The sequence below is a fragment of the Branchiostoma belcheri genome, unplaced genomic scaffold (assembly GCF_001625305.1).
Source record: "Branchiostoma belcheri isolate BF01 breed outbred unplaced genomic scaffold, Haploidv18h27 scaffold2, whole genome shotgun sequence".
Lineage (NCBI taxonomy): Eukaryota > Metazoa > Chordata > Leptocardii > Amphioxiformes > Branchiostomatidae > Branchiostoma > Branchiostoma belcheri.
The window spans coordinates 6,949,923-6,964,762 of NW_017803490.1; the positions used below are offsets into that span (position 1 = coordinate 6,949,923).

Here is a 14,840-nt window from a genome sequence, read left to right on the forward strand (position 1 = left end):
TTATGACTGAAAAAGCATATATCGATTGAAACGATATCATCGAATCATAAAGCAGCATGTAGCGCAAGAGTGATGTTTATACACATTCAAAGAAAGGATGTACTTTTACGAAATTTTGTAAAAGTCTAGTGGAGGGACTGTAATATTCTTATCATCGAGTGAGTCAGTAACCATGGCAGTCACTATAATAAGCCTTTTGAAGACCTTTAAAATGTTTATCAATAATGTTTAAGATTATCTCTACACGTGGTCTAGATTTAATGACACGTTATTGTAACTTGAAAACGACGCGGTGCCCCTATATTTTTTTTTCTTATTCCATTGGTTAATTCATGAAATTTTGTAGCATAACATAAGGATCAGGGTCATAAATATTTTGGACCAAGTCTTCCTAAGTTGTGTTTTGAGGATCCGACAGCTAAGGTTGAACTTAGTGGTGTATAGGCCACTATAAATAGCAATGCTGTGCTGGTTATGGTTCAGTCAAATTCTGCCATGATGCTGACGTCCATTGGCATCAAATTGGACAGCCGGTCGCAGGCCAATGAATTTCTGAAGCCAATTGTATTATACAAGTAGCACAGAAAGGGTCTTCAGTGGTCAATCTTCTTGCCTTTTACGTATCGCTTCGACAACTTTTCGACTCCGCCGGGATATCCGGTTAAAACTACAAAGAAGCTGTCATCTTTGTTTATCTTATCCAAGGCTAATCCCTGGCAAAAGTCGCATAAAGAACATACCACTTGCATTATACAAGGAGACTGAAGGAGTACAGCGATGGTCTTGAGCCTTCGGCAGTCAGTCTCCATGCCAATTACGTATTATTTTGGTCCTCATCGACAAAGTTTTCGACTCCGCCTGGATATCCGGTTAACACTAAAAAGAAGCTGTCATCTTTGTTATCTTATCCAAGGCCAATACCTGCCACAAGCCGCATAAAGAATATATCAGTCAGAGGAAAATAAAACAAGAAAATATCGACTTTGCTTCAAGACAGCCCACAAACGGTTTCCTTCTAAATTGCTCTGGTGGATTCATAAAGGGGCTGTGGTACACAGAATTGATTCCTGTCCAACATCTACCATTGAATAGTTGAATACTCTACAGGATTGTTTCCTACATCTGTAACCAGCGTGCGTCGTGGATATGGAGTGTGCATCTTCCCTTCGGGACGATTGGTCATTTACAGCTAGATATACGTCTCCCCCCAGGTGGCTAGGATTGGACACACTCCCAACAAGATTGACAGCTGGGGCATTCATCATTGCCAGGCGTTATTGGCCTGTGACACCTGGTGGTTGTTACGGGCTAATTGTGAAAGTGAACAGTTGGGAAATCATGAGTCGCAAAGGGAGAGGCAATCTGATGTTGCTGGACCTTTCATTCCCGGAAAAGGAATACTCGATAGAATAAATAAATAATCGATAGAATACAGTTGTTATCTTCACCATTGTCAACTGCAGATTCTAAACGGAAAAGGAAATGTTATCTATCAAGATTTTCCTCGAGGATAGGCTTTAGGGATATCCTAAGTCGAAAAGTGAGGTGATAGGATGTTGCTGGACCTTTGATTTCAGGAAAAGGAAATTCATTTGACAGAATACTGTTACCTTCGCCATTGTCAATTGCAGATTCTAAACGGAAAAGGAAATGTTATCTATCAAGATGTTCCTCGAGGATAGGCTTAGGGATATCCTAAGTCGAAAAGTGAGGTAATAGGATGTTGCTGGACCTTTGATTTCAGGAAAAGGAAATTCATTTGACAGAATACTGTTACCTTCGCCATTGTCAATTGCAGATTCTAACAGGAAACGAAATGTTATCTGTCAAGCCTATCATTGAATATAGGCTTAAGGAAAATTCTAAGCCGAAAAGCGAGACAATTTGATGTTGCTGGACCTTTAATTCCCGGAAAAGGAATTTCATTTGACAGAATACTGTTACCTTCGTCGTTGTCAATGGCAGATTCTAAAAGGAAAAGAAACCTGTCTCATTGAGGACAGGCTTTAGGGATATCATAAGTCAAAACGTAAGACAATCTGACGTTGCTGGACCTCTTATTCCCAGAAAAGGAATTACAATCGACAGAATACCTTTGTCATTGTCAATTGTGGGTTCAAGAAGGAAAAGAAATGTTATCTGCAAAGCCTGTCATTAGGAATAGGCTTTAGGGAAATCCTAAGTCAGAAGGTGAGGCAATCTAATTCCTGGAAAAGGAATTCGACAATTGTCATTAGTAGATTCTAAAAAAAAATGTTATCTGCAAAGCCTCTAGTTGAGCGTCTCTTTTCTTTATTCCTTTTAGGCTAATCTTCAAGGACTTAACCAGAACTAAAAACACATATAAAAAAGATAACATTTATAAACCGCATGCGCACAACGCACAAAAAGATATTTACATTATGTACAAATGAAAGGAACATAATCTAAATACTAGTCGCAGAACATTATATGAACCATTGGCGGATGACTGTTTAAAAGTTGGATCTACTGTCAACGGTGAAATGATGAAACATAACCTGTTGTTAGTTTCATTGCATTGATCCCAGAAATAAATTGAAAGCAATCTACAAGACGTATTACCTTCAAGTTGGTGATGGTTAACTCAAGACTACAAAACCATTTGTCATCTTATGAAGTCTTTCGTTGAGCTTATTCGATGAAATGACGAAGCGTGGTCTGTTGTTAGTTTCTTTCTTTCTGTTTGTTTGTTTGTTTGTTTATTAAGGAATCTCCATTAGTGATAATATGTACATCACTACTCTTCCTGGAGTCCTATACAACATAAAAATACAACTATTATTTACATTTATATTACTTCAATTGCTATTATGCTTCAGAAAAACTTATCTTAACAACAATTTTTAACATCAATCATTACATCAATCATTACAACAATGTTACACTATACAACCATCCATCAATAATGTTACACTATACAATTAACCAAAAACAATTTTATAATAGATGTCTGAGAGGTCAGAGGTCAAGAGATTGTGCATAATATATTTAAAAACATTTACCACCAGGAGTTAATTGGTGTGTGTTTGTTTTTATGTGTTCTGTGGCTAGAAACTATGGCGGAAATGGAAAGCAATCGAAAGAAAGTTTTTTAATGATGGAAAACATCAGGCTCCAAAAATTGCAAAACCTCTCGTTAAGTTTCAAGGATCAAAGATAAATAGAAATATCATAGTCGTATGCTTCTAATTCTATTCCAGATACCTCAGGGTGCCAGAAAGTCTGTTAGCACCATAGGATATGTGGTGTACTTTTTACGGGAAAATCTAAGTATACACCATGAAATATAGATGACCGGATAAGTGCAATGGGGTTCAGTTAAGGACAGAGGCATATTTTAATAAATTAAACTGCGTAATGGAAATCCAGAAAATCCTCTCACACTAATTACAACCAGATAGAAAACAAAAGTTTTCAAAATGAACATCTTTCAGTAACGCAGATCCCCATTTGTGCATCCAAGTGTGATATTTTGTAATGAATCGCCTGCATTAGGGTTTAACGCTGGCGGGTTTTCATGGCATGATGGAAATCTGAGTGGGCCTCAGGATCGGGAGTAAATCATTCACAGTCTGCTGCACCTTAATCAGTTCTGTGATGATGCGGCGTAACTCTCCACCGGAACTACAATACAAGCAGGGCATCAGCGGAATGGGAAAGTCAGGGTGTTCTTAATAAGGGACTTTGGCGGTTTTAGGGGTGCTTAAAGAAACACCTTTGAAGATTCGTTTGTAAGTAGTTAATTTCGGAACGGGCTTGCATGTAAGAATGCGCATAATGTTAATGTCAGAATCAATCAACAAATGTATTAGTTACCCGTTTTAAATCAGTTTTTGTACTTTTTAAAAACTCTAGCAGTTTAAGGGTTAAGTGTTGGTATTTGGAAAAACACACTAAATGAGTTCAATCCTGACGTTCAAGCAGCTGGCTAAAATTCAATCAATCCCACATAGACTTTTTTAAGTTTCCTACACAAAGACCTAAAAGAAGATACATTGTCATGAATGAAAATTGCTTTATCATAAAACAAGTCATAAGTAGAGGGAGAAGATTAAAAAGTTCCGTATGAATTTCAGAACAAGTAAAGTTATAACAATCATATTGTTGCGGGTGATCTTCAATATACGGTTCATTTGACACAATGCCAAAATGCTAATATTGAATTGCACTCTTTCACATCATCACCAAACGCGTCCCAGTAAAATTGCTGTGTCATATGTCCTCTGTTCGCATGAGGGGTTATGTCTAGGATTCAGTATCATGATTTCATACTAATGGCCTATTGATCATTTCAGCCCCCCATCTCAAAATCACTCGCTGGTGATAGCGCTACAGAGTGCTGCATGTACATTGAGGCATAACGGCAAGATTATCAAAGGTATCCGATGACATTTCAGGGCAGAAAAACAACAAAGCTATTCTACACGAGGAGATCTATCTGATATTGACGTTTAATGCAATTTCTTGGCACATTTTCGTCATCATCTCATACTTAAAGTGTTTCAAGTAGCCCAAAAATAATCTACGCGAGGAGTCAATTTATTTTTTGGTACCACCAATAATCATCTAACCACCAATAAATAGCTAAAACCAACCTGCCTGTGATACGAAACAAACAATTGTTTTCCATCGGCAACATTGTATTTTTGCCCCACAGATATCTTAATGCTACATCACGGTTAATTCAACTTACTAAACAAAAAAAGTGGCCAGAAAATTAACTTTGAAAATCCTGTTTTTCTGCTCTGAAATCGCTCTGGGAAAGAGCAAGCCAGTGTCATGAACGAGCTTATAATATCTGGCCGATAACCTCATGTAGAAATGCTATACTAGAGTATCGGAATATTCTGCAAGGGACAGAATGTTCTAATCTCCAAGCGGATCTTTCGGTGACAAGACAGTATCCATTGGCCAGAGGAGTGTCCATCTTCGGTTGGCTAATGGATACAGGACGGCCAATGGATACAGGACACGGCCAATGGATACAGGATGGCCAATGGATACTGTCTTTTGCCACCCAACCGAAAGATCTGCCTGGAGATTAAGAATGTTCATGAAACGTGACGAAACACCAAAGTCCCAGCTGGTAGAAAGGAGACAGGCCCGTCAGCACTCCAGAAACAATTACATATATCGGGCACTCTGTATGCATTTAATGGCCTGTTAGACTTAGTGCGCCAAGCACTCTCTTCATTGTTAATTGACTCACGTCTGCAGTACTTAACGCATACGGAATCAAACCCTGTCTTCACTCGCATTACAGTGTATATTCTCACGCGAACTATTATGTTACGGCGTTGATAAGTGGTTTTAATTACGTTTATAGCTGCATCATTCTTGTAAGTCATATAAAAACGAAGAGCCAAGTAAAAGCCTCTTATGTGTCTTGATTCAAGAAGCCATTTCCCTGTAACTGTATTTTAGTAATAAGTAAATGTTATATGAATGGAGCATGATACTATACTTCATTCGATACCTTTCAAACAATATACATCTTTGTAGGTTGTTTCAACTTGTGCTTTGGAACTGCTTATAACCATATGCATCTGTGAATGCACAAATTTATGTTTGTACATATATGAATAAATACATACTCGATTACTATCTCAATCCAATATTCTATGGTTGGGAATAGGTCGGGAGCACGGTTGGCTACTGTTACTGTAGCTGAATTTTTCGACCTGGCAATGTGATAAACTTCTTATACAGGGTAGTGGCAATGCTTTTGTAACCTTTCAGATTCCACAACCTTTGGAGAAAGCCTTAGCTAAAAGGTTACCGAAACGTCGCTAGATAAAATCAATTTTACTGTGTAGCTAAGAGCCTATAGGCTCCTGGTAAAGATGACCTGTGAGCATGTGTCAGTGCTTCGTGCCAGCTGTAATCAAGACACATGATCAAGCTGGCATTTTGGACACATGTTTGATTCTGGATCTAGATATATGGAGCGGACTAATAATCAGGCTAGCCGAGCCGAGGATTTTTACTTCACAGTCACCCCTAAGACAGCTACCTTCCAAGCAGGATTAGTCTTTGACTCATTTTTGACGCAAGTGCCACAGCCTTGCCGATTTGATACTGGCTTGGGGCCATCAAAAGATTTGCTTGGACACTAAAAGACAGCCAGGACCACATGGCCCCCGCTCAGAACTTTTGTTGAACTTTACACACACATCAGCTTAGCCAACGTAGCCCAAAATTTCTTCAGTGGTTTAGGCTCAAAGGAGCACAGAGCACATGGTTTAAATCTGTAGATGACCAAAAACCACAAATTTGATTGTATCTGCGAAAGCTGCACCATACTGTTGTATTTGAGTTCTTTTCATTCCAAACAAATCCCGAACAAATCCTGGTCGTGTGGCGTAGCGGCAGAGTGCGCGACTCGGAACTTAGAGTCCCGGGTTCGAGTCCTGACATGCCACCGATCTTGTGCCCTTGGGAAAGGCACTTTACACGACTTTCCTCACTCATCTCAGGTGTAAATGAGTATTGTCCTGTCATGTATTTGTCCCCTGTGTTGGTGGCGTCATTAATGTAAGTTGCCAAAAAACTTGAGTGTGCCGTCACCACGTCTGGTGATTACATGTTGGAATAAAAAAAAATCCCAAACAGTTTACAACATGAAGTACAAACATTACCCGTGTTTACAATCTGACTAATGACCAAGTAGTTCGTAAATTCCCAATAGATTTCACAATAGGAAACACTAAAGGGAGAAGATTACTACATGACTACATGTTACAGGACGCAACTGTCCTAGATGATCAACCAACTAAAGCTGATAATGTTCCTTGAGACTGCTTCCTGGGTGAGAAATGTACTCCTAATAAAACTGGACTCGTAAATTTACCTACCTCCGACATAGGCGGCTATAAAGAGAGGAGTGACCTAGTTGCTCATGCAGGTGTGGAGGGATTCACTCATCAAGTTTCCCATAAATAAAACTCCTGTAGGTAGAGAGGCTAGGGATCTTCAATAGGTAGAACGACGTAATTGATTTTCCGCTACATTATTTTTGCTTTAGCTTGGCCTTGTAAGAATGATTGACCCAACATCATCAACTGAATGAAGAACCTTTTGAATTCAGCGTCTCGCATTCATGAACACGAGGTCTACTGTAATGATGTCAAGAAAGATTCCAGGCAATAGGTGTTTGGACAAAAACGTAGAGTCGTTCAAATGGTTTTGGAGCAGAGTCATGCTATTTATTTCAATTAAAGAAACAATAATGGCCTTGTTACAATAAGAGTAAGTGAAGTAAAATGGAAATGAAATCTTGATGGATGATTTACTCATATCGTATCATTGATTATTTTTGCTATATTTTTTCCAGCGCCGCCAACTATAATTACTACAAGTTCTGTACCGGTACAAGTGACAAAGGAGCTACCTCTGCTTCTCGCAAAACTCCTACCAACGCCTACCACTCCAACGGTGCAAAGAGCTGATGACGACGACGATGATGATGAAAGTATGTTCATTGTGTTCTGATCGCTAAATACTGTATTAACATATCTTTCATTAGAAATCGCAAACCAAACTTTCACAATTTTCAGAAACAGAGTAAACAAAAGTATAGAAATAGAACATAACGAACAATGGCAACATTTTACTTGATATTTATATAGATAACTCCTTCCACTTTAAAAACTCGACTTTGTTTCTTATGTATCATTCCGTTCGATTTTATATCAACTATGTATCTTTTTATTGTTACACTGTGAATGATAATAAAGTTAAAAATGCTCAATTTTTATATTCTTAATTAAAATACCATTGCACATATTTCAAACTATTACATTGAAACATACGCACTGTCACAGTTTCGATAAATGAAGCATTGTTTAATACCTACTCTATGGCATATTGAAAAGTAATCGTATAATGTATTCCTTTGCATATGTCGTTGAACTTGGTTACACATGATCTTAAGATTCACGGTTTGAGATTGATGACGTTAAGAACTTTCCCTTTCAGAGATTTCCCTACGGGGAAGGCGTCTTAAGGCTGTCACCATATTGGTACGTATGTTAAATACCCGTGTTGATGCGGCGCGTTCTTTTGATAGATACTTAATCAGAGCCTCGCCAAAACGCTATACATCTCTTAAGCATGTATTAACTTTTCAATAACACAACAGGGAACTTCCGCTATGATGAGATTTAGCAATGTGCCGAGAGAGATATACTTTTTATCGAGTACTCCATCTCTGAGCCCCCGATGCGTTTATTACATAGTACACAACGGTAAAATAGATGGAACTGACAAGAACATCTAGAAAATCTTTATAGATGAAACAGTCATACATTTTTTGTCGGTGATGTGTCACATCCCCTGTGTGTAATATGCAGCGGATGTTATCATACATATTCGTCATCTTATCTCTGTCGAATTTGCAATTGAAACAAATTACATTTTGACTTGTGTTGGAAAACTTTTACCGTTAACTTTAGTATACATCACACATAGTTAACATACCACATACTCAAGGCCACACGTACAGCAAGTAATTTTTATGGATGACATCAGCGCGCGCATTGATTTTCGCCTGATTTTGGAAAAAAAAAGAAGAAATTTTGTTCCCTTTGGCAGTGGACGACATGCCGAAAGTGGGTAAATATGACTTTTGCCATGCCGGAACGTTGATAGCAGATAATTGTTAAGAGAGGGAACAAGACAAGGCTTTGACTTAATTTTTTGTCTTCTACTTTAACTTTGTTGTCGTGTTGTTTTACGTTACGTTGTATGTGATGTTGCCGCTGAATAAAAAGATCTCACTTAACAAGGCTTATGGTCACAAAATTTGGAAACATAGAAAATTTTGCCCCCCCCCCTCGTATCGGCAGATAAATAGGCAATTTCATTAGAACCCGCATTTCTGAATAAAATATGAGATGGCAATTTGACACCAAATAGTATTTTCACTGTTGAAGAAGTGTGAAATTGAAAATTTATCTCAAAAATGGCACTCATATTTCCCAGGTTTAGTACAGGGATCGCAAAGCTAACATGACCAATTGTCTGCCGTTTGATGTATTATTTACTGTCAAAACTATGCAGGTAAAGAAGGTTGCTCACCCCATAATATAACCTCTTTTGTTAAGATGCTTACGGGAAAAAAGACCTATGATATTTAATTCATGGTTTTGGTGTATTCATACGATTGCTTGCGAGACGCCTATTTGGATGGTTTAAAGCAACTTACGTTAAACTGGAATACAATGGTTTTTGACGTAGACTTATGCTCTAGACGTCTGGAAAATGAACGTGCCACTCTCGTTCAAGGAAATGTTTCATCATGATGCTAAATAATTCAAATGTTGCGTTCCTTCTTCAGAGCCAGCGGTATTTTCTTCTTTGATGTTAAGCTGCTTTCAGCAGCCTTCTTGAGAATGTAATAAGTTCAGCAACAACTTGCCACATGATGACGTTGTGGTAATAAAGAGGATGTATAGGTGCTCCTTTGGGACCGCATTTCCCTTACCATTGTAACTTCATCATGCGGCAAAGAGTAGCTGAGTTTATCAACTCTTGATAAATGCAAATAAAGGAATAGCTGTTGTATCCGGCCAGAACCGTGCTTTATCTAGAACCATGCTCACGCACGACTCTAGCTATAGATAGTCCAAGAGTAGAACCGTGCCTGGGGCAAATCTACGTTCTTGGATATATAACTATCCTCACCCTAAGCCATTCAGGCAAAGAACGATTTTGGATATAATAACGTTAGTGAAATAAGGACAGTGGTCGTGTAGAATTCTGCAGAATTCTGGGAACTGGAGCCAGAATTTTGGGAACTGGAGCCAGAATTCTAATTACTGGAGCCAGAATTCTAATTACTGGAGCCAGAATTCTGAGTACTGGAGCCAGAGGTCTGGTAACTGGAGCTAGAATTCTGGTTTTGGAGCCAGAATTCTGCAGAATTGGGTCATCCTCGAAGGGGTCCTCGATGGCTGCTACGTATATGTATTTCTTACATCATCTTTGCCTATAGCTTACGATATTAGCCCATCTAAATGTGCGGTTCGTGAGATATGTCTGAAATTAAACTGAGAGTCGAGAATTAAACTGGAGGCTGTTACTTGTTGCTACAAGACCATAAAATTATAAACCTAGCTACACCTCTGCTGCAAACTCTGCCTTGTCCCCCCCAACGACCAGTGTCGGTCATGGGACTAGGTAGGTAGGTAGGTGTTACTTGTTAACCTGTCCGGTTGCAGGAGGATCCGTATGTGATGAGGAAGGTGACCGATGCAGGGGAGACGTACAGCGGGTTTGTCATCGACATCCTGAAGGAGCTTGCTGGAACACTCGGCTTCAGCTACGACTTATATCTCGTCCCGGACGGGACGTATGGAGCTCCGAAAGGAAACAGCACATGGAGCGGCCTCATTGGCCAGGTCATACAGAAGGTAATATGATCCATATGACAACTAGGTAAGCCATTGTGGGGTCGTGTGGCGTAACGTGCTCGACTCGGAAACAAGAGGTCCCAGGTTCGAGTCCTGTAACCATAAATATTATACCAGTATAACTTAGAAGTCATGATGATCTGATGGTAGATAATGTTTTAGCTTACTTTTAAGTGAGTAAATAAGGTATTTTGACCAATTAGGCAACTAGGTTAACCTCCATTAAGCCTCCCTACGAGGGTAAGCATCGTCTAGTTCATTAAAAAAAGGAAGAATAATTGACCAGAAAAATCATCCCACCACAGGAAGGTTAATTATCTCCCTCGGTGGGGAAATGAACTCTACAGTGGCCAAACTCCCCTGAATAATTATTCTCCTTAAATATCACTGTTTACCGCCTTATTAGTCTGGTGGAGGCTAGAACTGGGTATACTCGTCAGTGTAGTTTAAACTCTATACAAATGTTGAGAAATCATTTTACTGGCAATATAGATCTGTACTGGGTATCCCTTTTCTGATGAAACTAAACTAATTGCGCGTCTTCAACGTGTTTACTACTGATAACATTCCATTCTTCTAGATAAACCTGACGTAAGATATTCATCAAATCTAATGCTATTGATTTCCAATATGCAACGGATTAGTGACTTATATACCAGGATTACACATTCATGTTAACCACGTATAAGCAATATATTTTTGCTAGGATTGACATAGGGGTCTTCTTATCTATTTTTATACTTTATTACTGATTCGTACCTCGATATTTAGTGCTATTGATATCTACGAAAATCAGCAATTGTATTAGATGAGAAGCGGGTTTCTAGATTCAAGCTAGATTCTAGGAACGTTATTGGCACATATAATACTTATATGTCACCGGTCTGAAAAGAAATGATTTTTGAATGGAAACCTATTGATATTTAGATAAACCAATTGCATGACAACAACTCTTACACACTCATGATCATTCACTCACTCATCTCTCTCTCTCACTCACTCTTTCAATTTCCATCTCTTATGGTGATCCGTTCCAAACCATGAGTTTCAAAGCATTTGATCAGTATATGGCTGAAGGACATACATGTTGTTTGTTGAGTGAAGGATGGTTTCGGATTTGATTTCACATTTTCCCGCCAAATGTATAGCCAGACATCTTGTATGAAAGATAGCGTTGGATTAAATTTCACATTTTCCCGCCAAACGTCTAGCCAGACATCTTGTATGAAGGATGGTGTTGGATTAAGTTTCACATTTTCCCGCCTGCAACTGCACGTGGTGCATAGAGCCGACTATGACAACAGCATTTATTTTTTTAACAAAAAAAAAAACTAAACAAAAAATGAATAAAATGTGACATTCCCTATTTCTACAGCATGCAGACGTCGCAGTTGCTCCGGTCACAATCAGCTCTACCCGAGAACAAGTCGTCGACTTCACCAACCCTTTTATGGACCTGGGGGCGGGGCTTCTCATCCGGAAGCCAGAACCAGAAGGAACATCTCTGTTCGCCTTCCTGCTGCCGTTCAACAGTAGGGTGTGGTTCTCCATTCTGGGAGCGTTGTTCGGGACAGCTATCTTGCTTTACGTAACAAGTCGCATCAGGTAGTGTAATATTTGTGAAATAATTATTCTTATTGACTCTCACTGAAGGAATGAGTGGAACAAATAACCAGAGAACATATACTACAAATATCCAGTTCAGTTCAGTTCAGTTCAGGTCATCCTCTTTTGAGGTGCCATGCATAATGTCTCTCCATGTGACTCTGTCTCGCATGGCGGACAGAAGTTCCTCGTCCCGTAGTCCAACCTCTTCCTCGATCAGTTTCTTTAACGTTAGGCACGGACGTCCCCTCCTTCTTTTTACACCCGGTTGCCAGAGAAGCACTTTGGCAGCTAACCAGTTCACTAACCAGTTCAATTACCGTCCCATCGCTAGCAAGTAGTGCCTGTAGCTGGTCACTTGGATTTAAATGCATCATTTTAGTTTTAAAAGAATTAAGGTACAGTCCAATTTCCTGGGTTGCTGATTCCACTCGCTGTAGAAGACTCTGTGCAGCACGAATGGTGTCCTCAAGTAGACAAATATCGTCTGCAAAGTCCAGGTCAGGAATCACAACCGCCGGATACCTGGAGCTCTGTCTCCTCCGCAGTGTAAGACCATCACTGGAGTTGACAGCCTTGCGTAGTGCGTAATCCAAAGTGATTATGAACAGGAAAGTATCCAAGTATCCAAGAAACAATAAATATGTGGGTTTTATAGATACAAAAACTTAATACTAACAAAACAGGTCACTGGGATCGGACATAAAAAAAACATGAACAATGTATATAAAGAATAAACACATATGGTGCTCGTAACTAATTTTTTTTTCATATTTTTTTATTGTCTTTTACTTTTTTTTCTTTCCGGTGTGACCTTGAAGTTTGACCTTATTGTAACAGTTTATAGAAGTATTTTACATAACGACATATTACACAATTTATCAACAAACGTATTTTCTACCTGTACTTCTTGCTATATCATTTGATACAGCATCGCGTATGCAATGTCCCAGGACAATTTTTTGGTTGATGTCCGATGTATTGAGATGCACACTCTATTAACGTCGTTGCATGCCTGTATCCGACAGGAGTGGGGAAGGTTAACTGGGATCATGGCAAGAGCACAAGCCCGCGACAGAAATCGCATGCTATTGACACATTTGACCTTAGGGCCAATCATTTGGATTAAAGAAGTCGACAGAGTGTAAAGTGGGCTTTATACTTGCCAATGTTGAGAATCCATCGATGAAGACTACTAGACCAAACAGAAAGAATAGATTTTCGTCAAAGAGAATAGTAGATATGTCAAGTTGTTACAAATTGCACTTGGTATTAAAGAGGTCGACAGAGTGTAAAGTGGGCTTTATACTTGCCAATGTTGAGAATCCATCAATGAAGACTACCAGAGCAAACAGAAAGAATAGATTTTCTACAAAGAGAAGCGACAAAATGGAAAGTTGTTGCAAATTGCACTTGGTTATTGGCTTTCATGTTATATAAATCGAAATCATAGCTGAAATAAAGAACGGAGGCAAGGTTCTTTGACAACTATAACTGTGATTGTTGAAAATCCATCAATGAAGCTCACTAGAACAAGCAGAAGTTTTGTAAAAAATTTTTGAGGCTTGTTGAAAAATGTTGACACTTTGTCAATGAAGGTCAGTTGATTGCTTTGACTTTTACAAAGAGTCTCAAGAGGTGAGAAAATCGTTGCAAATTGCACATGATGATAGCCAAAGTCCTAGTTGAAATTAGGAACAGAAGCATAATATTATTTGAGAAATGACAGAAAAATCTGTGAATTAATATATCTTGTTCCCAGCTGGGAACAGCTCGCGGCTGACCGCAGTGGCTGGCGACACGCAGTCAAGGTTGGCATAGTGAGAGGACAGGCAAAACGCTGCGAGCAGCTGGAGACTAAGCGCCAGAAGCGTAGAGAGAAACAAAACACAGAATGTCTCAACTTTCCTGTGTCCCAACTGCGGTCGGGACTGTCACGCCAAGATAGGTCTGATAAGCCACTCCAGACGCTGCACACAACGGAAGGACATCTAGAGTGCTACCATCATCTCTCGAGATGGAAGGATGCCTACTACTAATATATCTTGATCCTCAAAGTGCTTAGCATAAGTAAAAAAAAAACATTGGTATCGTCAATCTGTCTAAAAACTCAGTACTTACGTTACCATATTACGCATTTTCATTGTATCGCCATAAATGCACCATCTGGTGCGGGAAGGACTTTAACGTTTTAACTATCATAAATGTATCCATTTCCTTTTCAGATACAAGTGCAACGTTGGGGACCAGTCATACGACAATGATGCCAAGTTCAACTTCAAGAACAGCCTGTGGCTGACATATTGGTCAATAGTAAGAAAAGGTAAGAGCAAAGGAAGATAACTACCGTACTATAGCTCTTCATAACATATTTGCAAAATTCACTAAAGAAATCATGACGAGATTTGTCTTTAAAGATACACCAAAGTTAAAGTACACCGTTCAATTGCTTTGATGACTATACATGTACAATACAATACAATGTCTCGAATATAGGATATCATTTCATGAAATATCCCCATGGGTATTTGCTACTTTTACAATTATGTCATTTCTTTCTATACAATACTGGACAATGCCCCTCACGGGGTGTAACGTCCAGGGGGTCAAAGCCCTGGTGCAACCGGTAATGGTGGTGCCAAAACAAAAAGTGAGGCAATAATATGGCAAAATATTTTATGCACTTCCCACAAATTCAAAAAGAAAAAGTGAAGCTGTGGCCATCAGTGTGCCATTAGCACGCTGATGTTGCAACTACGATTTATGGTGTCATCTGCCATCAGCGCGTCCGCAGATGGTCAC

The 14,840-nt window shown here is 39.2% G+C and overlaps 1 protein-coding gene across 1 annotated transcript in view; it reads left to right on the forward strand.

The window, feature by feature from the left end:
• The window catches only part of LOC109468460 (glutamate receptor ionotropic, kainate 1-like), a 35,119-nt gene that overhangs the window by 4,742 nt on the left and 15,537 nt on the right, over positions 1 to 14,840 (forward strand). The window contains exons 2-6 of the mRNA XM_019766703.1: positions 7,355 to 7,492; positions 7,999 to 8,042; positions 10,242 to 10,433; positions 11,809 to 12,038; positions 14,264 to 14,361. Of these exons, the coding sequence (XP_019622262.1) occupies positions 7,355 to 7,492; positions 7,999 to 8,042; positions 10,242 to 10,433; positions 11,809 to 12,038; positions 14,264 to 14,361 (702 nt within the window). The remainder of the gene's footprint in view (positions 1 to 7,354; positions 7,493 to 7,998; positions 8,043 to 10,241; positions 10,434 to 11,808; positions 12,039 to 14,263; positions 14,362 to 14,840) is intronic.